The sequence below is a fragment of the Lepus europaeus genome, chromosome 14 (genome assembly GCF_033115175.1).
Source record: "Lepus europaeus isolate LE1 chromosome 14, mLepTim1.pri, whole genome shotgun sequence".
Taxonomy (NCBI): Eukaryota; Metazoa; Chordata; class Mammalia; order Lagomorpha; family Leporidae; genus Lepus; species Lepus europaeus.
The window spans coordinates 33,055,397-33,082,402 of NC_084840.1; the positions used below are offsets into that span (position 1 = coordinate 33,055,397).

General features: G+C 36.4%; 1 protein-coding gene across 1 annotated transcript in view; it reads left to right on the top strand.

Annotated features, from left to right (window-relative positions):
• Positions 1-22,227, top strand: part of LYPLAL1 (lysophospholipase like 1) — a 29,460-nt gene extending 7,233 nt beyond the window's left edge. The window contains exons 3-5 of the mRNA XM_062210357.1: positions 9,615-9,784; positions 19,758-19,873; positions 20,701-22,227. Of these exons, the coding sequence (XP_062066341.1) occupies positions 9,615-9,784; positions 19,758-19,873; positions 20,701-20,940 (526 nt within the window). The 3' untranslated portion in view covers positions 20,941-22,227. The remainder of the gene's footprint in view (positions 1-9,614; positions 9,785-19,757; positions 19,874-20,700) is intronic.
• The last annotated feature ends 4,779 nt before the right edge of the window (positions 22,228-27,006 follow it).

Consider the following 27,006-nt stretch of genomic DNA (forward strand, 5'->3'; position numbering starts at 1 on the left):
TGACCAATAGAAATATAGTAAAGGCCGGCACCATGGCTCAACAGGCTAATCCTCCGCCTTGCGGCGCCGGCACACCGGGTTCTAGTCCCGGTCGGGGCACCGATCCTGTCCCGGTTGCCCCTCTTCCAGGCCAGCTCTCTGCTGTGGCCCGGGAGTGCAGTGGAGGATGCCCCAAGTACTTGGGTCCTGCACCCCATGGGAGACCAGGAGAAGCACCTGGCTCCTGCCATCGGAACAGCGCGGTGCGCCGGCCGCAGCGCGCCTACCGCGGCGGCCATTGGAGGGTGAACCAACGGCAAAAGGAAGACCTTTCTCTCTGTCTCTCTCTCTCACTGTCCACTCTGCCTGTCAAAAAAAAAAAATATATATATATATATATTAAAAAAAAGAGAAAAAAAAAGAAATATAGTAAAAACTACATATATAAATTTAAATTTTTTTGGCATCATATTAAGAAAAAGGAAAAGAAACAGGTAATATTAATAATATCTTCTATTTAACTCAGTATTTCCAAAATAATCATGTTTAATTAAAATGACATTTTATCTTCTTTTGTTCATACCAAATCTTTGAAATCTAGTGTACATTTTACATGTATAGCACCATCTCAATATGGATGCTAAATTTATTAAATTTAAACATAGTGACATTAACATTTGGTTTTCCTTCTGTAGTAGCTGCATTTTAAATGCTGTACTACCATGCATGTCTAGGGTTTACCACTTTGGACAGTAGTTTTAGACCTTAGAAAGGAGTTTCTATATCAGCGCGTTCGGAAGTAATGTTATAGACCAATTCATCATTTTTACTTCAGTAGAATACTCATTTGTTCAAGTTTTTACTTTTAGTTAGAAATTATAAAACATTTCCAAGATTTTATGTTAAATATTAAGTTATCTAATTGCAATAGAAAATAAAGCTAGCATAAACAAATTTGGAAACAAACTTAGTTTACTATTCTTAAACAGAAAATTAAGCTCAATTTGTAGGAGCAAAACTGAGGATGTGCTAGAGTGAAGGCTCTTCACTGGGAGCATTTAGGCTGCTGTGTTAGAAAAAGGAATAGACAGCTTTGGCTAGTCCTATGAGGCAGTCAGGTCAGTGACGAGAGATAATACTGAGCATACTGTATTGTAATTAGCTGTATTTTCTCTACTTTAAATATATGTATACCTTATTCTCTACCTTATTTATATATCATGTTCACTGCTGGATCCTAATGGACACTTAGGGATATAATATTCCTAAGCACTTAACATAGAATCTGACAAAGTAGATGATCTTTAGTGAATATTGAATAAGTATCTTACAGAATTTGATGTTATAATGTAAAATGCTATCATAGGAACAAATAATTGAAGTATTTATATATAATAGTTACATTTTAATTTTAGAATAATTTGTGCTGAGGAGTTTCTTTTTTTTTTAAGATTTATTTTATTTATTTGAAAGACAGAGTTATATGGCAGTGCAGGGAGTGTGGAGAGTGATCCTCCATTCACTTGTTCATTCCCCAAATGGCCATGATGGCTGGGCCAGGAACAGGCCAAAACCAGGAGCCAGCAACTCTATTCATGTCTCCCACATGGGTGGCAGGGAATCTTCTGCTGCTTTCCCATTAGCAGGGATCTGTATCAAAAGTGGAGCAGCCAGGACTCAAATTGGATCTCGTATGGAATGCTGACATCATAAGTGACAGCTGTACTTGCTGTGCCACAACACCAGCCCACTACGTGAGCTTTGAAAAGCGTGTTTTTGGGGCAAAAATCAGAACTGTAGGTACTAAGGGACTGTAGTTATTCATCCTTGGACTTCAACAGTAATAGTTTTAATGCAGTTTGGGCACAGCTTTCTTGGCTTGGCTTTGCTTGGTTTTGCCTCATTTGGGAGCATAAACATCTCTGCTGCCTTCCATCTATTCGTATTACAACAGTGTTTCTTGAGCTGCTAATAGGAAGACTCCTGTACCATTTACCTTGTTTATGATATTCAGATAGCATCAGAAGGAGAAAAGTGGTACATGCTGCCCTTAACTGTCACCACTTAATGTAATTAATATTTTATAAAAGTAAACTTTAACAGTCTTTTAAGATGTGCACCAGGGTTTCTTCCTTCAACATTTTACTGAACATTGCCTTAACCATTAGACCAAATGTTTGCCCTTTGCTGCACACTACTTGATATAGTCCAGATTTCTAGTACTGTGTGTGTCTCCAGTTTTTTCTTTCATCACCTTAAGGTTTTCTATACTGTATGCATTTCATTGACTATCCATGTGTGTTACTCCTACAAGGATATGTGAGGATAACATCTGGATTTTTAAATCTTTGCAGTGATGTCATTTAATTAGTATGCACCGTTAAATGACCTATTCATTAACTAGCTTTGTCTGATAATTTACCTAATATCCCATCGTTGAAGTATAGCTTTTCCCAAGCCAGATATTTATGGATATAAATATCCATAACAAACCTTTCACCTTCTTAGTGTTAATTTTTACGACTTTCAGGGAACTGTAGAAGCTTTAAACTATATAAAGAGAGGTCCCTTTATCCCCCCTACCTTATGTTATAGTTGTCATAGTGTTTCATCTACGTGTGTTGAAAACTCCACCCATGTTAAAGAACTGAAGAAGAGAACAATAGTCTATTGTACTTACTCAGTTGTAGTCTATTACAGCATATTGTGTCTTTATTAAATTGTGAATTACCAATTTGGCTATGTAGTATTCCTTTCCTCCTCAACTGTATTTAATAGAATTTTTAATCAGCTAAGAAGGGACATAATAAGTAAAAGCAGTTAGTTTGCTGTGTTAATTTAGATGGAAAATATTACTTTATTTTTCTTCATTATGTTAATTTGCATACTTTAATTAAAGTGCCCATATTATTTCTATGACATATTTGAGCTGTACCTACAATTAGAAGTTTTCATAATTTGGGTTTACTATTAGAATTTTCATTTTTTAACAAAATAACAATTTTTAACAAGCCTTTTATAATTTGTATGATACAGTTTCTCTTAGTATTTTTAAAATAGTCTAAAAGTAGTAAGATTTTCATGGTGCTTCTAGTTTTCATTTCATTATTTTTCCACATAAAGATCATACTTACATTTTTGTTAAATATATATTGAAAAATAAATGTAGGCACTTTTTATTTAGGTGAAGTAAACAATGGATTAATCTTTACTCCAACACTTAGGATTCCTGTCTAATGCATGGTGTTAGATGATCCCTGTCCTGACATCAGTAGATGTATCCAACAAGTACACTAGTAAGAAGTCCTATTAAAAAATAGCTAAGCTGAAGAAATAGTTTATTTCTTTGGTAAGTATATTAAATAGTGTGTTTAAATACCTGTTAATATGTAGAAATCTTTTTTTTAGAAATCTTTTTTAGGTTCAACTAAAGAAAAATTTGGCTATATTTTTAGAAGTTGCAGTATAGATTTTGTAAGAGTTAAAATCAAAAGATACGGAAGTGGACATTTAACTCATCAGTTAACACACCTTGTCCCTCATCCGAGTGCCTGGGTTCTGTTCCCAACTCTGACTGCTGACTTCAGCTTCCTGCTAATGCAGACCCTCAAGCAACTGGGATCCTGCCCCCCAGCGTGGGAGACCAGAATTGTGATCCTGGCTCCTGGCTTCAGTATTGCCCTTCCTCAGCTGTTGTGGTCATTTGAGGAGTAAAACAGTAGAGGAAAGTTGTCCCTCTGTCTTTTTCTCTCTCTACCTGTCTTTTTTTGTCTATTTCTATGCCTCTCAAAAGATTATTTTATATTAAATCAAATTAAGTTGAAAATATTCAAATTAAATCAAATTAACTTAAAATATTCAAAGCACATATAAAATAACTTTAGGCATTCAGCTATTTCTAAGTGATACAAATTACTCACAAGTGACACAAATGATTATTGGCATTTGTCATGAAGAAAATCCTTATTTAACATCTACTGTATATCAAGTTTTGGTCTTGGCCTTGAGGCTATTATTGCAGAAAATGTAGAATCCGTGCTCTCAGAGTACTCACATAGAGATGGAAAATAAAAGAAAATTTAAACATTATAATTTCAGAAAGTGACAGATGGTATCAAGGGAGGGCAGTGGAATGGAGAGGGTATATGTGTGTTACAGGGTGGAGGGGAGGCAAACGTCATGTGGGAGAGTCAGAGACTCCTCTGAGAAGGTGATATTTGAGCTGAGACCCGAACGATCAGAGGGAGCCCAGGATGCAGAAAGATGGTGAAGAGCATTCCAGGTAGGGGCACAATCAGGTACAGTTCCCTTGGCTCAATCATGAGCTTGTGTTGTTGGAAGAGAAGAAATAGGAAGTGTACCTGGAACTTGGAAATGCTCAGGGAAGTGAGATGAAATGAGAACAAGAAGCCAGACAAGCCAGATCATCCTAAAGGTTATGAATGACCTTTGATTTTATGACTTTAAGGGAATACAGATCAAAACAGAACTTGGTGTCAATCCGATACCATTTCTTAAATAACCTTGGACAATTTATTCTAGCTTAATAACGTACCAATGTGTAATGGGCTCATTGATTGATTGATTGATTGAGGAGTCACACAGACGTTCTTTGCTGAGCATATTTATTTATTGTGGTAATGTCTGAGCAGTTTTATACCAGCTAATAAAGTGATTTATTTGTGGATGGAGGTGAATGAGTATAACATATGTGCCAGGTTTTTTTTTTAGCTATTTTAAAAACAATCTTTCATGCTTTATTTAAAGGTTATTCTAACATATTTGGAGAGCTATGTGTTCTTGATTATATTTTTTTTTAGCAAAAAGAAAAAACGTTAAAATTATTCTTTGTCTGATTACATTTTTGATTATTCCCTTCAAAAGAAAATTTTCTTAGAGACCTGAGAAAATACAAAGCTACTGTATTAGTAAAATACTTGCACTGGGGTTCTACCTCTATGAAGCATCTATATCTAAATAATTAAAGTATTGTCAAAGAAAAAAAGTTACAGGAATATCATTTTTTCCATTAATGGATGAGTTCCCAGAATGATTCACATTTTAGCCTATGATATCATCCTTATTTAAGTGCTTAGACAGACAAATAGCAGAGAAAAATGGAAAGGGACGTAGAAATAACTCAAAAGGGTAACAGCCTAATTTGAACTTTATAGTGAGTGCTGTATATTCAGTTTTGACTTAGAAATTTACATGTTTTTAGGGGCAATTGGAATACAGATTGGTATTTCATTTTGTCTGACAGTGACTATGTGGACAGCCCCAGCTTTCATTTTGAGTGCTGTAAGAAAGTTAATGCTGAGACAGGATTCTGAGAGGTAAAAGGCTTGAATGCTTTCTGCCTTCTTTCCCTTTCTGATTCCAATTGTCTCTGCTTTTTAAGGCAGTTGGCTTCTGGGATAAGGAGGCTTATGTGAGCAAGGAAGATTTGGGGGCTTGGGGTGGCGGTGCGGTGGTAGTAGAGAGCTGGTGCCAGGTTTTATCTTCTCTGCTGCAGTTGAGATCCTGGGTGGAGGACGACTCAGGAGAAGCGCTAAAAGCGTACACTGTACAACTCTGTCCTCCTGTCACAGATGTCATAAGATGTTCATTCTCAGACAATAAGACGGTATTGGTTTAAACTCAGAAAGGATTTTTTAGATTTGAAAGTATTTTAAAGTTTACCAAATGTTTTGACTACTTTATTGGATAAAGAAAGAATAATGGATGCGTAAGGATAGGTGGACAGTCATGAAAAAATAGACTAGTGGTGATTATGGTAAGGAGAGTGGGCCTTTCCTTGCACAACTTCAGAAGATGCTGCAAAACCACCGTGAGAAGGTCAAATGATATCAGCTGATAAAGTAGAGGGATACAGTGGAGCCTTTTGCCACCCAGCTTCTCCCTCTGAATGACAAAACATGGAGAATTGTTTGAGTGACTCTTTTCTTGATTTTTCTCCAAAGATAGTAAAGAGCAAGTACCACTGTGGAGAAGTCAGTTCATTACATGGTGTAGGTTTTAGGTAAAAGCCCGTAATTTTCTCACAAAAATCAGGTGAAGAGAGAATAGATAAAGTAGACCTATAATGTTAAGTAAATAACCAAGATGGAGTTTGACCTTTTCTCTGTTCTTCCTTCTTTCCTTCTGTTCAAAACAGTTGATTATTCATATGGTATAAAATTAATATGAACCTTTAGGTCACCCTTTATTTGAAATAAGTTCTCCCACATTTCAAGATTTAAAAGTAAAGAATGGAATAAAAATCTTAGTAGAAAATTTGGATTCTGTGGATTGGGAAAAGCTTCTTAAATAAATCAGGAAATCTGAATATTTAATTTTTAAAAAGAATATCAAACATGAAGTCTTCTAGCTGATCAAAATGAGAACCTTAAATACATCCTCTTAGTATCAACATTCATAAATAAATTTGGAAAAATAAATTTGAGATGCAGATGACAAATATCTAACAATAATAAACAGAGTGCTATTTTAAACTAACAAAATTTTTTAAAAATCCAATAGAAAAAGAACTGCAAGTAGCATCAATCCACAGTTCCAGTTCTGTGAAATTTTTAAGTATATACATCTCTTTTTGTTAATAGAAACGCTTGTGGTTAACTGGCAAGTGTATAGGAATTGCTTGCCAAGAGGTATGATGGAGTTTTCTGAGGAAAGTTAGTATTTTTTATCATTATGTAAATGTGGCTGTACTCCAAAAAGTATTTGAAATGTATACTAAAAGTGTGTATTTTTCTTGTGTAATACCTCAGTAAAGTTCATTTTTAAACTTCAATAGGTTCCTTTAAATTATAACTTTTTTAAAAGATTTATTCAAGAGGAAGATACAGAGAGATCTTCCATTAGCTGGTTCATTCCCCACATGGCTGCAGGCTGAAGCCAGGAGCCAGGAGCCAGGAGTTTCATCTGAGTCTCCCACATGGATGCACGGGCCCAAATACTTTGCGCCATCATCCTCTGCCACATTAGCACATTAGCAGGGAGCAGGATTGGACGTGGAGCAGCTGAGACATGAACCAGTGCCCGAATGGGATGCTGATGTTTCAGGAGGCAACTTAACCCATTGGGCCACACCACTGGCCCCAAATGGTAACATTTTAAAGTATGTTAACATAGTTACTCTTAGTGTGTTGGGCAAAAGAATGTTCTTTTACCTTTATTGTGAAAAGGTGAATTTTTACAACCTTTACGGAAGCTACTTTGAAACATTTATTAAGACAGAATGGAAAGATAAGCAAAAAATAAGATTTATATGGATAACATTGAAACTATATATATAGGGGTTGGCACTGTGGCAATAGCGGGTAAAGCCACCGTCTGCAGTGATGGCATCCCGTATGGGTGCCAGTTTGAGACCCAGCTGCTTAACTTCCTATCCAGCCCTCTGCTATGGCCTGGGAAAGCAGTAGAAGATGGCCCAAGTCCTTGGGCCCCTGCACCCACATGGCAGGCTGAGAAGAAGCTCCTAGCTTTGGGTGGGCCCTGCTCCAGCCATTGCGGTCATTGGGGAGTAAACCAGTGGATGGAAGATCTCTCTCTCTGCCTCTGCCTCTGCCTCTCTGTAACTCTGCCTTTCAAATAAATAAATGTTAAAAAAAAAAAACTACATATATATATAATAGAAAGACAGACAGACAGGGCATGGCAGGTTAAGCTGTTACTTGGAATGCTTGCATTAATATTAGAGTGCCTTGGATCGCATACTGACTCCACTTCTGATTGAACTTCTTATTAATGTACCTGGGAGGCAACAGATGATTGCTGAAGTACTTGGGTTCCTGCCAGCCATGTAGGAGACCCAGAGTTCCTGGTTCCTGGCTTCAGCTTGGCCCAGTCCAGCCTCAAGTACTGTGGGCATTTAGAGAGTAAACTATTGGATACAAAATTGATGTCTGGGCCGGCGCTGCGGCTCACTAGGCTAATCCTCCACCTGAGGCGCTGGCACCCCAGGTCTAATCCCGGTTGGGGTGCTGGATTCTGTCCTGGTTGCTCCTCTTCCAGTCTAGCTCTCTGCTGTGGCCCGGGAGTGCAGTGGAGGATGGCCCAAGTACTTGGGCCCTGCACCCACATGGGAGACCATTAGGAAGCACCTGGCTCCTGGCTTTGGATTGGCGCAGTGCGCTGGCCGTAGTGGCCATTTGGGGGGTGAACCAACGGAAGGAAGACCTTTCTCTCTGTTTCTCTCTCTCACTGTCTAACTCTGCCTGTCAAAAAAAAAAAAAAGAAAAGAAAAAAGATTGATGTCTGTCTGTCTGTCTTTCTGTCCACCTCTTTGTATCTCTAATAAAATATTATGTATGACTGTCTATATATAAAGACATTCCATATTTGTAAAAATTATTTGCATCTTCATGAATTATGGAAAGTGTTACAGTTTTGGGGGCAGGCCCCGTGGTGCAGTAGGTTAATCCTCCACCTGCAGGGCTGGCATCCTATATGGGTGCCAGTTCTATTCCCTGCTGCGCTTCTTCCAGTCCAGCTCTCTGCTGTGGCCTAGGAAAGCAGTGGAGGACAGCCCAAGTGCTTGGGCCCTGCACCCGCATGGGAGACCAGGAGGAAGCACCTGGCTCCTGGCTCCTGGCTTTAGAACGGCACAGCTCTAAGCTGTTGTAGCCATTTGGGGAGTGAACCAACGGAGGGAACACCTTTCTCTCTGTCTCTTCCTCTCACTGTCTATAACTCTACCTCTCAAATAAATAAATAAAATCTTTAAAAAAATTTTTAAAAATAAATTGTTGCATTTTTTTTATATAGCGTCTCAGGGATTTTTATCATGTATATACAAATTTTAGAAATGGTGTTGCAAAGTAATGTTTAGCTCATGATTCTATTTGAGTAAATAAACAGAAGATCCCCTGTATATGAATTTTTCTTCAGTTTGAGTCATAGTACCTTTCTTGCTTCCAAGTTTCTTTCAGCTTCACTGAGAAACTTTCCAGAAATAATCCTTGTGACTCGCAGGCTCCTAATGTCGGTGTCCATTTGTTTTGGAGCAGCATGATCAATACAGACTAGAAGGAACAATAAGGGCTGGAGTATGGGCAGGAGGGAGGGCAGGGTAGGAAGTATCACTATGTTCCTGAAACTTAGAAAACTTAAATAAAATTTTTTAAAAAAGCAAAAAAAATAAAAATAAAAATTCTCCTCTGTGAATGATGTTACAACTATCCAAATGGCTCTTGTTAGAAGAAAAGGTTCCCTATCCCTGTTAGGGAATGCAAGCATCCCAAGTGGTGTCTGTAACCCCTTGTGCCACATGCCCACCCCATATCCTCCATGAACTTCCTAAAGACCCCTAATATGCATTGATTTCTGTGTGTGTGTATAAAACAGAGTATTCCAGCATATGACTGTATAATAGATGGGTTAAGATAACAGTGGCACTCTATCTCACTTCCTAAAAGATAGAGTTTATATAAAGATGTTAAACTAGCTTTAGTAAACATGAATTGAGTCAGTGTAAGTGTAAGAAAGTTAATGCAGTATGCTTGGGAGTCTGTTTAATTATGAATTATTTATAAAACTTGGAAAAATTAAAATCATTCTTTCAAAACATTAATCTTTTATAGATTTTAAACTCATCCTCTCTTTCTTTCCTGTTTTTTGGTTTCAAACAGGCCATATACTCCTTTGAATGGAAGCATCTCTAATGTATGGTTTGACAGATTTAAAATATCTAATGACTGCCCAGAACACATAGAATCAATTGATATAATGTGTAAAGTGCTGTCTGGTTTGATTGATGAGGAAGTAAAGAGTGGCATCAAGAAAAACAGGATATTAATAGGTAAGACCTAAATTGGTGTTTTTATTTTCACTTTTGTCTAATTCTATATGAGACATTATTTAGAAGCATTTGTATGTCATTCAACACATTCATAGTTTTATATGTAAATGTTAACATATTTTGGATTTCAAAAATATTAGAATAATGTCTTATACAACTATAATTGATTTTGAATGACAGTATTATGAAAACTTCCTTCCATTGGTTCACCAATCTGGCGCCCTAACCGGGACTAGAACCCAGGGTGCCGGCGCAGCAGGTGAAGGATTAGCCAAGTGAGCCACCGTGCCAGCCAACTCTTAGAGGTTTAAAATACTATTGCCATGATTCAAATAGAGTAAGTGCACAGTCAAAATTTGCTGAACAATTCATGAAAATTAAACTTGTTAGTTAATATTACAAAATTAAGATATTTATATATTTTTGTTAAATGTGTCTTTAGCCTTGTTCCCAAAGGAGTATACCATAGCTTTATATAAGCTCTATTTTCTACTTAATAACCTTTTCTTTTTCTGTGCTCACTAAATACATAACCTAACAAATCCTTTGTCTCTAATGTATACAAAACTGATTTAGGGTATATAGAGTGGGAGTGCTGTAGAACATACTTTGGTGAAACAATTTTCTTTTGAAATAATTACTATTTAATTTAGAATGAGTTACATCTATTGACAAAATTGTAAAGCAAGCGTTTACATCACGTTCTAAATTACTTTAAAATATATGTTAAAATTCTCTATAGAAAGTATTTGTATGAATCAGTAAACTTCCTTTGTGTTTACTAGAGGGCTGGATTCTGTCCATTAATTTATGAGAGACAACATGATCTATTGGGTGGAATTCATTCTATACTATGTTGGCTTCACTTTCCACTTCTGTTGTTTAAAAATAGTGTGACCTCCTGTCCAGCGATAAAACTTCCGGGGGCCTTAGTATCCTCATCTATGTGCCACTCTGTATTTCTTTCTGTGTCTAGCTTGAGAAAGAATATAGGGAAAAGATGCTCAACTCAGTCTTGGGCACTATGAAACAGAGATAGAATTCAAAATATGTGAATAGATCAGAGAATTCATCATTCATTCTTTAGCAAATAATGTTTAAATCCTCACTGTTTGTCAGAAGTATTTGAGATCCCCAAAGGGATACACAGATAAATAAAACATGATTTGTCTTCAAATTTCCTATGACCTAGAATGGCCCAAGAGGTTGAAGTAAAAATAATAACTGTAATCCAACCAGCTGTGATGGATCCCCTGACATTTGGACTAACAGCTCTTCCAAGGAAATGGTTGCTTATATTTGTTTTTATTTCCCAGGAGCCATTGCAATGCCTGGCACAGAGCATATGCCCAGGAAATCCACAATTAATGTTATGATTTGATCAATAAATTTGTTAATTGTGTTAATTGTATATTAAATATATGAAATCTGTTCCCTTTATATAAATGAAAAAATTCATATAAGTAAAAAAGCAGTAGGTCAGCTAGGAAATGGCAGGTTTGAGATTTGAATGGACTTTTATCATCACCACTGCACCATGCTCTTCAGTCTCTCAGTCTGGTTATCGGGGTCAACAAGGTGCTCTCCAGTCAGATACCCAACTAGGGTCCACACAGAGAAAAACAAAAAGCAGTACTCTTCCTATTTCTATTTATCATTCATGGCATTCCCTATACCTAGATTTCTGTACTATAATAGTTTAAATGATAGTAATATGTACATTTCAAATGTCACCACCATTCATCTATGAAACCCTTCTCCATTAGTCCCAAATGCATATGACCTATTCTTCTGAATTCATTTGGTTCTTTGTTATTTAAGTCACTAAATTTATTGATCATATTCCTCCTCCTCCCTTTGCTAGTTTTCTTTAAATTTTTCCAATGACATTCTTTCAGTTTAGTTTATAATCACAAGCTTAATCTTCCACTAAATAAAGAATTCAACAAGTAGTAAATGGAAAGACCACTGTTCCTCAGGTGTATAGAAAAGGGCTATAAATAATAATCAGATCTCAAGATGTCAATTTAATTAGTATACACTATATACCTAATCTCTAAGGTGGGAATATTAATACAGTCCTTTCCTGGGAGATGGTGCTTGTAAACAATTTGATGCATTCTAGACACTCAATGAATATTTTCTTCAGCCCTCCTATCCTTAGTTCAGTGGTCATAACCTACCTCGCTTGAGTAGCTTATGGATTTTCCCCTCTCTAGAACTTAGATGAATATTCAAATAGATTTTTAATTGTTTTTTTGAATTTCTTCCTTTTTTACATTTAATTATTTGACTTATCTGGAATTTTAATTTCTACCACATTTTAACTTATTAAGGTTAAAGTGCCATTAACTACATTTTAATGCAGGGATTCAATGGGAAATCAAAGAAAAAATACATTTGAGATTCAAACAATTTTTATTAAACATATATACTCACTCAAACACATGTATTCAGAGCCCAGAGTTAGGAGAAAGATTATGTTAGTCAAAAAATTAATTACATGGGCTGGTATTGTGGCATTTGGTAAAGCTGCCATCTGCAACGCAGACATCCCATAAGGGCCCAGGTTTGTGTTCTGGCTACTCCACTTCCAATACAGTTCTCTGCTAATGGCCTGAGAAAGGCAATGGAAGATGGCCCTAGTGTTTGGGCCCTTGCTACCCAGGTGGGAGACCTAGATGAAGTCCCTGGTTCCTGGATAGGACCTGGCCAAGAGTTTGCCATTATGACCATCTGGGGAGTAAACCAGCAGCTGGAAGATCTCTCTCTCTCCCTCTCTCTCTCTTCCTCTCTTTCTGTGTGTGTGTGTGTGTGTGTTTCCCTCTCTCTCTGTAACTACGAATTTCAAAATAAATAAAAAGTCTTTAAAAAATTAATTATGATTGGAAGCCGGCGCCGTGGCTCAATAGGCTAATCCTCCACCTTGTGGCACCGGCACACTGTGTTTTAGTCCTGGTCGGGGCGCCAGATTCTGTCCCAGTTGCCCCTCTTCCAGGCCAGCTCTCTGCTGTGGCCCGGGAGTGCAGTGGAGGATGGCCCAAATGCTTGGGCCCTGCACCCCATGGGAGACCAGGAGAAGCACCTGGCTCCTGGCTTCGGGTCAGCGCGGTGCGCCAGCCGCAACACGCCGGCCGTGGCGGCCATTGAAGGGTGAACCAAGGGCAAAGGAAGACCTTTCTGTCTGTCTCTCTCTCTCACTGTCCACTCTGCCTGTCAAAAAAAAATTAATTATGATTAACAATGTAAGATTAGAAAAGTGCAATTTTAATAGATGCTAAAGTGTTATCCTTATTCATTTTATTTCCTACATGATCATATTTCTGATTTAATAACAAATGGTATGTACTAATACAACCCTGTCTCAGATTATAATTGAAACCTGTATAATTTTATAAGCAAAACTGCCATCTATATTTGATGTAGATGGGAGACCACTCTGCAATTTTAGTTAGTGATATTTTCTTAAATTGACTCAGTTTTAGAAACAATTCTTTCAATAATATATGATCTTCTACCTTTTCTAAATAGTTGGTCCAGCTTGGGTTGGTTGAAAATGACACTTCTCATCCTAAATTTTATCTCCAAATTGTTAATACAAATTTTAAATGCTAGAGTACTAAAAGCCTGTCTTCTCCATAGAGATAGATATTGAATTCAAACGTTTGAATGCAATGCACATGTTTTTGTAGAAAATGTGTAAAAGGCACAGTGTAGTCCACGAAAGGAGAAAATCTAGGAGTTAGTTCCACTCTGTAAAACAGGTGTTCTGCACCCGTCTTAAAGAATGAGTGAGACTTTTGCAGCAAATAGAGCAATCTGTTCGTGAAAGAAAGCAAGGGACACGTTAGACTCTCCCTGGAGACAGCTGAGTATTCATCCATCTCCAGCACCAGTGAATTATACACCGAGTGAGTGGTGTGATCGAATATGCTTTTTAGAAACTTTATGCTGTCCACACTATGGAGTTCTGACTAGGGAGTCTGAATGAAGGTCAGGATAACACCAAGAAGGTGAATGAACTGGCATGAAGAAATACTGAACTGGCACAATTTAAAGGTTTTTAGAACAAAGGGATGGTAGATAATACTTAAGACATTTACAGCTGACTATGGGGATTGGCTATAAAACAAAGTGGTTTTTTGTTTTGTTTTTTACAATTTATTTCTTTCCAAGGTAGAACAATAAAGGGATGGGGGAGAGAGAGAGAAAAAGAGAGAGGGATCTTTCATCTGCTGGCTTACTCTCCAAATGGCCCCAACAGCCACAGCTGGGCCAGGCCACAGCCAGGAGATCTCCCAGATGAAGAGCAGAGACCAAGTACTTGGGCCATTATTGTGCTGCCTACCCAGACACTCAGCAGGGAGCTCGATCAGAAGCATAGTAGTGGGGGACTCAAACCAGTACTCTGATAATGGGACACTGACATTGCAAGTGGCAGCTTAACCAGCTTTGCCACAATGCTGGCCCCAATTTTTTGTTTTCTTTCTTTCTTTTTAATTTTATTTTATTTGAAAGGCAGAGAGAAAGGGAGAGACAGAGAGAGACAGAGGGAGAGGGAGAGGGAGAGGGAGAGGGAGAGGGAGAGAGAGAGAGAGAGAGAGAGAGAGAGAGAGAGAGAGAGAATCTTCTATTCACTGGTTCACTTTGTAAATGGCCACAATGGCTTGCGCTGGGCCAAGCTGAAGCCAGGAACTGGAAGCTTCTTCTGAGTCTCCCATGCAGGTGACAGGAGCCAAGCACTTAGGCCATTTCCCTCTGCTTTCCCAGACACACTAGCAAGGAGCAGGATTGGAAGTGGAGAAGCTGGGACTTGAATCGGTGCCCATAATATAGGATGCTGGCACCACAGGCAGTGGCTTTACTGGCTACGCCACAGTTTCCTAAGTTGCCTGCAGTGGACATTTATTACCTTCTTAATAGAAATTAATAAATTCTTATAAAGATGAGAAGAACTGGCTGAAGATTCACTATCTACCCCCAGATCTATTATATAGAAAATGTTCAATGAAAGGATGTCCCTTGTAGGCATTTATGTATCCTCATTATTTACATTAAGAATGGAAGAAAAGAATTGTTTTTGTTCATTTATACCTTATATGACTATAGAAGTTATGATAAAATGTAGGGGAGACACAGGCAGTAAAATGGATTAGTAAATTAATTTTTGATGAAGTCAGTGAAGTGCTAGAATTCAAATCCTATAAATGTTTAAAGAATTAATAATATTAGGTTATCCTGTCTTCTTCTGAGTCTGTTAACAGATTTGAAAGTGTCCTGTGTGCAGAATACAAGCATATTTCATAATCAGTCAATTTTCCCTCTACGTTATAAGTCTGTCTTAAACTCTCCGTTTCCTCCTAGTGTGTTTGTATATAATGTGAGAAGTCAAAATGGAGAAATTTATATCATTTTCCCTTGTGTACTGTTGTGCTCAGAAAGTATATACGGTAATAATAATCTAAAATTAGTTAACATTTATATTATACTTGGCAGTTTTTAACTTGCTGTTAAATATTATAGTGTTTTGTATTTAGGTAGCATAAGTTATAAAGTTGTTTTCATATACAGCTCTCTTAAAATTTGCAATAGGCTAAGTAGAATTTCATTATTCTCATTTCAGATATAAAAAAATAAGTTCAAAGAGATTACTGGCCACTGTAGAGTCGGGACTAGAACCCAGTTCCCTTGACTTAGGCCAAGAACTTTATACTATGATCAGATTCCTTTCTTTGGCCACTAGGTGGTGATAATTTGTTGTTAAGAGAAAATATTAATATAATTTAGGTTTAACTTTAATTTAAGATACATAGAGCTTAACAGATGACATGAACAGATGACAAAAATTTTGATAACAGGCATATTATCATAATTTTGAAGCACGGAGAAACGAATGTTACCGGAACTATACTTGAGTAATTTACATGGATGATCTAAGTACCCTATCAAAGTATCTGCTTAAGGGAATTGTGGTCTATTAATAAGATTAAATAGTCTGTAACCATTAAATACTATTTATATACAAATAAAACTTTCTCAGTTTGTGTTCTATTAAAAAATAACTATGTAGTCTTATAATTTCAAATCGAGTATATGAAACAAAAAGCAAGATAAGACTGATTTTTAAAATAACTTTTAGAAGAACATACCAACATTTTGTGTGGGTTATAAGATTTCAGATGACTCATTTTCTTTTGTATTTGTATCTATATGATAGAAACGCTTTACAGAGTATGTGTGTGTTACTTTATTGATTTTAGAGTAAGATATAAAATACAAATAAAATTAAAGGGTAATTGGAGGGGCTGGCGCCATGGCTCACTTGGTTAATCCTCCGCCTGCAGCACCAGCATCCAATATGGGTGCCGGTTCTAGCCCCGGTTGCTTCTCTTCCAGTCCAGCTCTCTGCTGTGGCCCAGGAGTGCAGTGGAGGATGGCTCAAGTGCTTGGGCCCTGCATCTTCATGGGAGACCAGGAAGAAGCACCTGGTTCCTGGCTTTGGATTGGCACAGCGCTGGCCGTGGCGGCCATTTGGGGAATGAACCAATCGAAGAAAGACCTTTCTCTGTCTCTCTCTCACTGTCTATAACTCTACCTGTCAAATAAAAATTAAAAAAAAGGATAATTGGAATGCTCATGATAAACCTAACACCACAGTTTCCACAGTTGCCTTCTCCTGAACATACGTGTTCTTCTTATGCCCATCTGGGAACTGAAATTTGAGAATGACTCTGTCCTACTTTCTTTGAACATATATATTTTTTAATTAAACAACTCCTGTTTTTTTCAACAACAGTTATCTTGGCATTAAAAGGATTTGAGACTATTGTTCTAAAAGTTTTCCATAGAGAAAAATACTTTATCCTGCAAATTTTGTTTGAGAGGAAATATATAAATAAATACGATAGAGATAGATAACTTGTGCATTCCCAGATCTTTAAGGTTTTTATTGCACTTAAGTCTAAAGAACAAATATAATATTATATAAATCAAATGGAAAATTTTTATAGTTTTATTTATATTTTATAGCCTTATTTAGTTGATAGCAAACATTGTTTTTTATCTTAGGTTTTTGTTTTTGTATAGAATATCTTAATTTTTCCAGTATAGTTTTTATATAGATTGTTTCTGTTTTATTTTATATAAAGAGTTCATAAAGCCAGGTTTATTGTTTTTTAACATGTTTTATTTAGCTTGTTAATCTTAAATATATGTTGAAACGTTAACTCTTGACATTTTAAATACTTAGCTAGCAACTATAAATATCCATTATAACCATTACCTACAATGAATTTACTATTTGCTATTTACCTCCGAACAGTGTTTTTTTATATTAGATTTTAGACTCTTCGATGGAAAATTGAATTCAAATGACTAGTTCTTTGTGTTAAATTTTCTTCCATTAAGAAAAAATATACAGAGTCCCTTTTCACAGTAGTATCCTATGCTCAAGGTTATTGTATTGTCAAAGAGGACCAGTGAGAAACTGCAGATTACCTCATGAGATTATTAATGCATAAAGGACTTAGATTAAATCTTAAAATAATAAGGTTTCGGTAACTACATTTTTCTTCATTGTAACTTACAAGAATGGAGAATGAAATGTCTGCAAGATGCATTTACTCATGTGCATAATGACATTTCATGGGTGAGTAAATGCTTTTCTGTTTCTTTCTTTCTTTCTTTTTTTTTTTTAAGCTAGGCTGGTCCCATTAAGGTGCCTTGAAGCCACATAAAGTATAGTGACTTTATGTGTTCCCAGTCAATAAATGTAAAGTGTGAGGGTAATTACTGTATAAAATTTTCTTGATAGGTGTGCTTTAAACATTTTTTAAGTAAGCTTTTGCTTGATTATCTACCTTATTTATATTTTATCTTTTTTATTCATCCTTTAATTTATGATTTCTAAACATTTGATGAAACAAACATATTGAGTTGACACTATGTGCCAGGCAATGTACTCACCACTGAGCGTGTAAATGTGGAGCCATTTCCACCAAGAGGGCAGAGACACTGTCCAGCGGTCATAAGCACTCAATCCAAATTTGACAATTGAAGAGAGAACCATTTCATTTCATTAAGGATTTCAAAATCTGGAGAATTAATTAAATGCAATAAATTAAAACTCAATAAAAAGTTTTTTTTAAAATTTGTTTGCTTTAAACCCCCCACAATATTGTATAGACAAACTTTAGAAGCAAAAAGAAGTTTATAACTAGATTTGTGGCAAAAAAAAAAAAAAAATCTTAGAATTCTTTCTGAATACTTAGGATAAGTGTTCACTACCAGAATTACTAATCTTGTCTATGGCAAGCACTTAATACACAAAGGCGACATGCCAAAGATTTATCAATGCACAAACTTAGGGATAATGTAGCCCAGGGGCTGCTAGCTTGGAAGGAATCTGATAAGCATCCACAAATTTTGCATGCAGATTTAAGATCTTTATGCTCCTTCTGCCCACACCAAGCTCATTCATGAACCTCTAATTAGGTGTGTCTGCATCTAGATGTGCTAAGGGTTATTTTGAAAGAATCTTTCAGGTGTTTCTCATTCACAGTGAGCCACTTTTACTCATAAGACCTTCCTCTTAAGACCCTCCTAGTTCTGGTATGTTGAAATCCAGATACTGGTATAATATTTACCATGCATTGCTACTATTTTATGTATTACTCTGTCACTAAAAATCTAAACTTTGTAAGGTTGCTTATCTTTTTTGAAGTATTTGTGTCCGAAGTCCAACATACTTATATGTGAGCCTGGCCCAGATAAGGTAGTCACATTTTAATAAACATCAGAGGATGATAGAAAGTACATTAAACTCTTTTTTGCAAACAATCTAGATTCCTAAAGTTCTGCTTTACACTTAAAGTTAGGGGTGCAACCTTGAGCAGGTCACCTGATCTCCTTGGGCCTCAGTTCTTCCCATGTATAAAAGAAAGGTATTGTAATAAATACAAATTTATAGTCCCTAAAGGCTCAGCTTTACACTAAGTAAAATAAAGCAGTAGGCTGGAAATTAAGAGATCTAAATTCCACACCAAAGTATTTCTTTGTATTTCTACAAGTGTGTGGCTACATGATTTATTTTCTGTATTTATATCCTCTTGAAACTAAATGAGATATCTTTTAACTCTCAGTCAAGCTTAGGATTATCATGCTGAGTCTCTGACTTCTCGGCAGGCTAGGAACCGCATCCTCTTTGCTGTTGCCAGGGCACACACCCATCTCTGCATTCTGTGATGAAAGTCTTTACTCATCAAAGTCCACCAGAACAGGAGGGCCCATGTATTTTTACGTGCATAAATCTCCAGTGATTAGCAATGCTTGCCATATAAAACATTTATAAAGATGTGTCAGCTAAATACATGGCTTTTTTCAAGGTCTGTTTTAAAAAAGAACATAGAGTTATATATGTTATTTTTATTATACCATTATAAGTCAATTTCCAAAATACTACCAAGTCCAAAAATGTAACTAGCTCACCTTAATTTTGATCATCCTTCCTAATCCAAAGATCATTAAGCATGGAACACTTGGCAGACACCATGGTCAACTCTTCATGGAGCTCATGGCTTGGCAGGCAGGAGCCCTTTAAGTGTAAATGAAATATCAGTAGACCTTAGAAGCTTAAATAAATAATTCTTGCACTAAGACTCATGATTTGAATTATGATAAATATGTCTACTTGGTAAGGATGAGTTCTTTGTTAAATCCTAGCACCTTTGATAATATAGTACCAGGGATGACAGATGCAGTAGTCTTACTTACACGTAGCGCATTGTCTCCTGTGAGAACTGAAGTAGATGAGTTTTTGTTTTAGTGCTGTATCTCTTTAAAGGTCTCCAATTATTTAGAATATAATTATGAAAGGGTGACATAGGTATTTTTTATCTTCAATAATAATTTAATATCTAAATTAGTATTGCAAATATTCTGCTTTTTCTGATAGGTATATTTCTGCTTATTTTAGGAGGATTTTCCATGGGCGGGTGCATGGCGATGCATTTAGCATATAGAAATCACCAAGATGTGGCAGGAGTATTTGCTCTTTCTAGTTTTCTGAATAAAGGATCTGCAGTTTATGAGGTAAGTTCCAGATTAGAAAATAAAACAAAACTGAAAAAAATGAAGCATATCTCAAAACCAAAATGAAATTGGGAATAAGAATTAAAAATTGATTTGCAATTTTTGCACAATTGATGTAACTGAACATTGCTGGGACTTAACTGCCAAACAACTCATATTCATTCATTCTATCTGATCATTATTGCTCAGAGAAGGTCCTGTACAAAGAATATTGCAAAGCAAAATGTCAGAGTAAAAAATTTAAAAAATACATGTATGTAAGTGGTATATATGTACCTTTGTATGTATTAAATATATAGATGATTATAGCCAGATTTGGTTAGTATGTCATGAACATAATCAAAACAAAAACTGAATTAGGTACCTGATACTTTGCAGCAACATTCTAATTCATAAATTTGATATAAAATTATAGTGTTGCAACTTCATTAGTAGAAGTAGAAATAATAATACAAACATAAATTAAAACCACAATGAAATTTTTGCTTTGATTATACTTTAGCTCTGAACTTTTCCTGCCTTCTACTCTATGTGAAGAGGTATTTCTTTCCAAGTCACTTAATTTCTTCAGGAAATGCTTTAAGATAGTCCTTTATATTGTATGTACGGGTCACATACAACCACAGCTGAAGTGGTGCCGGCAACCAGTTAAAACTCAGGCTCAGCCCACCAAAATGTACCTCAACAGGGCCACCTCTGCCTCCTTTTCCCCTGTAGTATTGAAGCTTTGGTAAAAATGGCATTTTTCTGCTCTTATTTCTATGAATGATCTTTTTGAAGTGTAACTTTCATTAATTTCCATTTTCATATATTTTTTTTTTCTTCAGGCTCTTAAGAAAAGTCATGGTGTCCTTCCTGAGTTATTTCAGTGTCATGGAACTGCAGACGAGTTAGTTCTTCATTCTTGGGGTGAAGAGACAAACTCACTGTTAAAATCTCTAGGCGTAAGCACAAGATTTCATAGTCTTCCAAATGTTTACCATGAGTTAAACAAAACCGAGTTAGAAAAACTAAAGTCATGGATTCTTACAAAACTTCCAGGAGAAATGGAAAGGCAAAATGAATGAATCAAGATCAGTTTCTTAGTGGATATGTCATGTCTTTGTAAAAAGTAGTTTTTATTGTCAATTGTAATGATACAAGAAATAACTACTGGCTGGTTTATATATTATCAAAATGTCTAGCATCATAGAGAGTAACATAATCTTACTAATAGGAAACATTAATTTAGACAAACATCTGTGCATTATTTTCAGATACATTTTTATAAGTATTTGGAGACCTTTTTAAGTATTTACTAATTCAACATTTTAAACTAGTATAAATAAGAGCAGGGGTAGGCGTTTGGCACAACAGTTAAGATGCCCACATTCTATATTGGAATGCCTAGGTTTGAGTTCCAGCTTCACAACCAATTCTGGCATCCTGCTGATGCACACACTAGGAGGTAGCTGATGATACAGCTAAAGTATTTGGGTCCCTGCCATCCATGTTTCAGACCTGGATTGAGTTCCGGGTTCCTGGCTTCAGCCTTGCCCACCTCCGTCTGTTGCAAGCATTTCTGGTTGAACCAACAGATGGAAGATTTTCTCTCTCTCTCTCTCTCTCTCTCTCTTCCTCTTCATGCCTTTAAAATAAGATGAAAATTAATTTATTTAATGCAATTTTTTTAAAAGAGAGGAGCTCAAAACCAGGTCATCGAGGTCTGGGTAATGTATAATGAGAACTTTAAAAATAAGTAAGGGCGATGAGAACGCATGAAAGGACTCAGCATGTTGTTATCTTTCCTTCAATTATCATTCCAAAGATATTTGTGTTTATCTCACTTGATATCACAAGAGATTCATGAAATAAGCTGAGTAATGATTAATGTTTGGTAGTACAGGTAGAGGTGCTAAAAAACAAAAAAAATCTCACAGTGATAAGAGGCAAGACTAGAATCCAGAGCTTCTCATGCTCAAAGGACTTCTCATTCTGTTAAACCAATTAGCTGCTGTGCTCCAGGTCTCAATTTCATCTGTAAAATGATAGTACCTACCTAACCCATGGGGTTTTTGTTGAGTTTTAAATAAAATAAACAGCCAAACTAATACATAATGAGCACTCAAATATTAGCTGTAGGGTGGTCATGATCTGTTTCCGTGAAGACTTTGTCAGATAATGAATGAAAAATGAAATTATGTTTCTTAATTGCAAATGCTCTTGATATTGATTAGTGAGCTCTTATGCATACATAGTTTTATTTTGTCCTGTTTGATGCTCACACCAATTTTTTTAGGATTGGCAAATTATGTATCATTCCCATTTTACACAAATGCAATTGTGATATTTTCTTGCCTTCATTCAATAAAATTATTTCAATTCATATATATTTCATCTATAAATCGTTCACTTATTTTATTGCTGAGTAATGTTGTGTTGTATGGATGCAACACAATTTGTTTATCCTTTCACCATTGGTAAATTTTGGTGGTGTTTCCAGTTTGGGGATATTGTAGATAAAACTGGTAGGGATATTCACTTAAAAGTCTCTAGATGTACCTATGTTGTCATTTCCGTACATAAGAAGAAATAAAGTGGGTGGGTTATGTTTGTAAGTATATGAATAGCTCAAAAGGAAACTACACAACTGTTTTCCAAAGGAATTGTGCCATGTTATATCCCAGCCAGCAGTATGTGAGAGGGCAACTGCTGCTGATTGTTGTTTTCTCAGAAATGCAGAGTGGTGTGTGATAGTTGTGAGTTTTCTCCACAGACTGAGTTATGCATAGAATATATATATATATATATATATATATATAATCTTCAGTTCTGTTCCCCCATCCATTCAGCTGATAGAATATTGTATGTCAGTTATATGAGGTATTTTACCTCATTCCAAACCATGCAAAGTCTGAGCCTCTGGCGTAAGGCAGTATATTCAGAGCAAACCCTGAATATCCCATGCTGATTCATTCATATTGAGATATCTATTGTCCATATGTGTGTGGTCTCTTAAACCCTATTATGTGAGCCTGAAAATCATTGCCAAGGCTGAGAACAACGGAACTCAAGGTTTTATCCCCCTAATCGAACCACTCAGCCTTTCCCCTCATGCCCAACCTTAAACCTTTCTGCCCATGTAAATGCTGCCTAAGACAAGGTTGTTGAAATAGCTTTGACGTCTTTTTACATAGCAGAGGGTACGTTGCAGAAGAAGAAAGCATAAGTCAGAATTACAATAAATAATATATGTTTCTATGTTGGAAGAACTGGAATTTTGCAAAGGAGGACAGACAAGGTTACAGTGTGAGGGAAGGTAGACTTTCATCTTTTTCTCTATATTTCTTCTGTTTGAACTTTTATAACAAGCTTTATTACTTTTGTAATCCTTAAAGAGAAATAAAATATTTATTGAAAGCGTTATTTAATCAACTGAATTCTGAATAGAAAAAGAAATTGAATATTTTAATTGAAATATAACAGAACAAAATATGAAGTAGACTAGATATAATTGAGAGTTTACAATACCTTGAAAATGAATAAATAAAAGAAAATGTCCAGATATTATTACTCTGAACATATTCGACAATAAGTCTTCATTGTCTAAAAGGAATTTTTTGATAAATAATAAGAGAACAGAATTTCCAAGGTCAAGCAAACATTTTAAGAAAATTTATGTTATATGACCACTAAGACAGCTGGTTCCACCAGACTTTGAGTAATTTTAATACATAAAGAACAAGAACAGTATTTACAGAGAACAAGTGTGCTGTTGTATATATTTTGATTCTGTTTCCCAATGTTGTATTTAAAAATATATTCCTGTGGGTGTACATTTTTACATGAAGGGAGGTATTCCTTTGTCATATTCCTATACTGAGGATCACATGCATACCTATACATTTGTTATGTCTCATATTTGTTAAATTCTGCCATTTAGCTACAACCAAATCAGCACAATTTGTATCATTTAACATTGAATTAAGACCACCATGAATAGTGCTCCAAGTGCCAGAATGAGGCCACACTGCAATGCTGACCTCAGCTGTGCTCTCCAGGATCTCCGTCTCATACAGGTAGATAAATTCTGTAGACCATTAATAAGGGGCCAAGAGTCTCAAATTTCTCAATGCCATTGCATTGTTGCTGGCATGCAGGATATGTGAGCAATTTAACAGACTCCACCTTAGCCTGAAAGGAAAAAAATCTCAGACGTGTTATCCACAATAGCCTTGGCCAATGAATTGAAATGGACACGATGGTTCCAGGGCTAAGATATGCCATTGGTCATTTTAAAGTCAGGCAAACTTCATATCAGCTTTTCTAATTAAATGATTTCCATTGTAGGTATGGATCATAGACCTTAAGATTGTACTTAAATAAAACAGTAGTTATCACTCTAACAAGCTTTCTTGAATAACCAATGGGAGCTTCATTTTGGCAAGATTCCCAAAGTAACCTCAAGTTTGCATGAGCTATTTGTGGTATTTCCTTCAACAGTAAAATCATGGGAGGTAAAAATCACCATGTTTTCCAAGAAGAGAGGTTAATACCTACTTCTTGATTGCTATGCCCCTCCAAATGTTGGTCAAGGGGACATGTATCAATTATATTTTGGCTTCCTGGCCAGCTGATAAGACTTGGAGTTCCCAAGTTCAGCTCAAACAATTGAGTCATTGAGTCTAGTTTTGGTTTTTACAAGGAATGGTCAAGGGCAATCACTCCAGCACACAGTCCACACACCAACTGCATGGCATTTGCCCATATCGAGGATGAATAAGTGACAGCTATGGGAATAGAAGAAGGGGAGGTAGCTGGGGGTACTCGTAGGTGGATCTGTATGCACTTGCCTGTGCATGTGGCACAAGAACTGGGCCCATCCAGATAGATAGATAGATAGATTTAATTAAATTAAGAAGAATGGTGATGCAGATCCTCTGTTGAGGGGTGGCAGATCCAGTGGTTACATGTAAGGTGCTTTTAACAGATTGGGAGAGCCACTTTCAGTGGTTTTCCAAAACAAAAATTATTAAAGTCCCGCTGTTTCAAGTAATTTATGGGTTCTAAGGTTTCTCTCTACAGATCTCAGAATTGCCTTCCCTGCACTGATAAATAATTGCTATTTCATTTCAGTATCTGTGGTTTCATCATTTTTCCCTGTTATCCCCAATCCAAACCTTTCATCCAGAAGGGTTGGTTGGGTATAAGAGTGGGAAGAGTCTTTTCATACAATTTACAAAGACCATGATTTCACTCCCACTTTGGCTCACATAGGAAGTGTAGGGTACTCAGCCAATTGATCACTATCTTTGATCTAAAACCATGTTGCTGCAACAAGTAAATTCATTTGGGTAAGCCAGAATTAAGTTGGAATATCCCAAGCATCCTGCCAGAAGCTGTACCAACCAGGCCACCCTGAGGTTGCCGTGAAAAAAAAAGAAGCATCATGCCCAGGAATTGTCAAAGAGAATCCTGGATTTTCAAAGTAGCCCTAAACAGTCTCCTGACACTTTTGTTCAGATCTTTACCTAGAAAACAGCTGAAAGATTATTCCCTTTCTGAGGACATTGCAGCATTAAACATTAAGGTGTGTGGACCAGAAGAAAGGGAGGGTGGTAGAACTACATGTATTTTTGAGTGAATTTTTGAAGACAATGTCCCAGAACTCTACCGTACCAAATCTGTGAATTATAGGGAATGCAGAAGGTCTATTGAATACCTGATTACCAGCACACTGTTGAATTTTTTTTACCATATCAGGGCATTTTGTTGTCAAGTAAGTCAACCAGAAAGCCAAAAATCTAACACAGATTAGTTTCATAAGCCACAAAGGTATGGTTGGAATAAGCTTAGCAGACTGGAATAGTAGTATGTAACCCCCAAAACTATTACTCTGTCAGAAAAGAGCATGGGCAATGCCCTGTGATAGGTGGTTGCACTCACTGAAAGATAACTGGATCAAGTTTTGGCAGTAATTTCAAGCCTGACATGCAATGATAGTCCATGCATCAAAAATGCAGGTCTTTCACTTTGTACCCAATATGATGGTTGATATGTTGCCATGTCTGGTATGATAGTGGTTCAGATAAGCCAGAGTGGCAGTCTGGGCAGGGCAGGCTGAATTAACAGCTCAATTTCCAGGAGTTTCAACAGAAGATGGCTACATCTACATGAGTGATCCATTAGTAAGCAACCTTTATTTGTCCCCTCGGTTTTCACATGCTAGAAGAGAGGAGGCACTAGTTGAGGAAGGATCCCTTCAGTTGCTATATGAGCATGAATTAATTCATGAGGTCAGAGTCCTTATGACTTACTACTTTTAAAAGGTCCAACTTCTTAATATTGTCATCTTGGCACTTATTCTAGCATACGAATTTTAGAGGGCACATATGTGCAAACCATAGCAGGAAACTTGGCTGAAAGACGGCGGAACCATCTGCCCATCCAAAACAGATGTGAGTCTACGGCTGAGACTGACTAAGTTTCTCCTACCTGGAAGAAAATTACCACAAATAGAACTATTTGGATACTTGTTTGGATCTCTTTCTTCAGCCTGCAATCCACTCCCTAATTTCTCCTCATTAAGGAAAAATAAGGTGAAACACCATTTATTGCCCACAGACCATGCAATTTGGCCAGCATGTTTACTATCATTTTCCATGTACTTCTCTCAAATCCAATTAATCCTCCTAAAAGGGTTCCATTCTTTCCCTTTTAATACTTAAGTACCTCAGACAATGACTGTGAAATTCCAGTTGAAATATTGAGTTGTACAGAAGTATATTTTTATTTTACTTGTGCCATCCTTTAATTATTGTGTACAATACCTTTATGATATTACTTAGGACTTTTGGGTAGGTTGTGAAAGACATATGTGATTTTTATATTGGGAATAGAATTAGTGAATCTACTGTGAATAGTGAACAGCCTGTTTTGCAGAAATCATATTTTGGGCTTAATGCCCATAAGAGACTTATGTTTTTGCCAATAGTTTAGTTCAGAGCTCTTGGGATCTTTTTTTTTTTCTTTCTTTCTCTCTTTCTCTTTCTCTCTCTCTCTCTCTCTCTCTCTCGAAGTGATGAGAAATTTTGATGTTTTTGCATTTTGCTTTAAATTTATTTTAGGGGTGATTTCAAAATAACTTATTACTT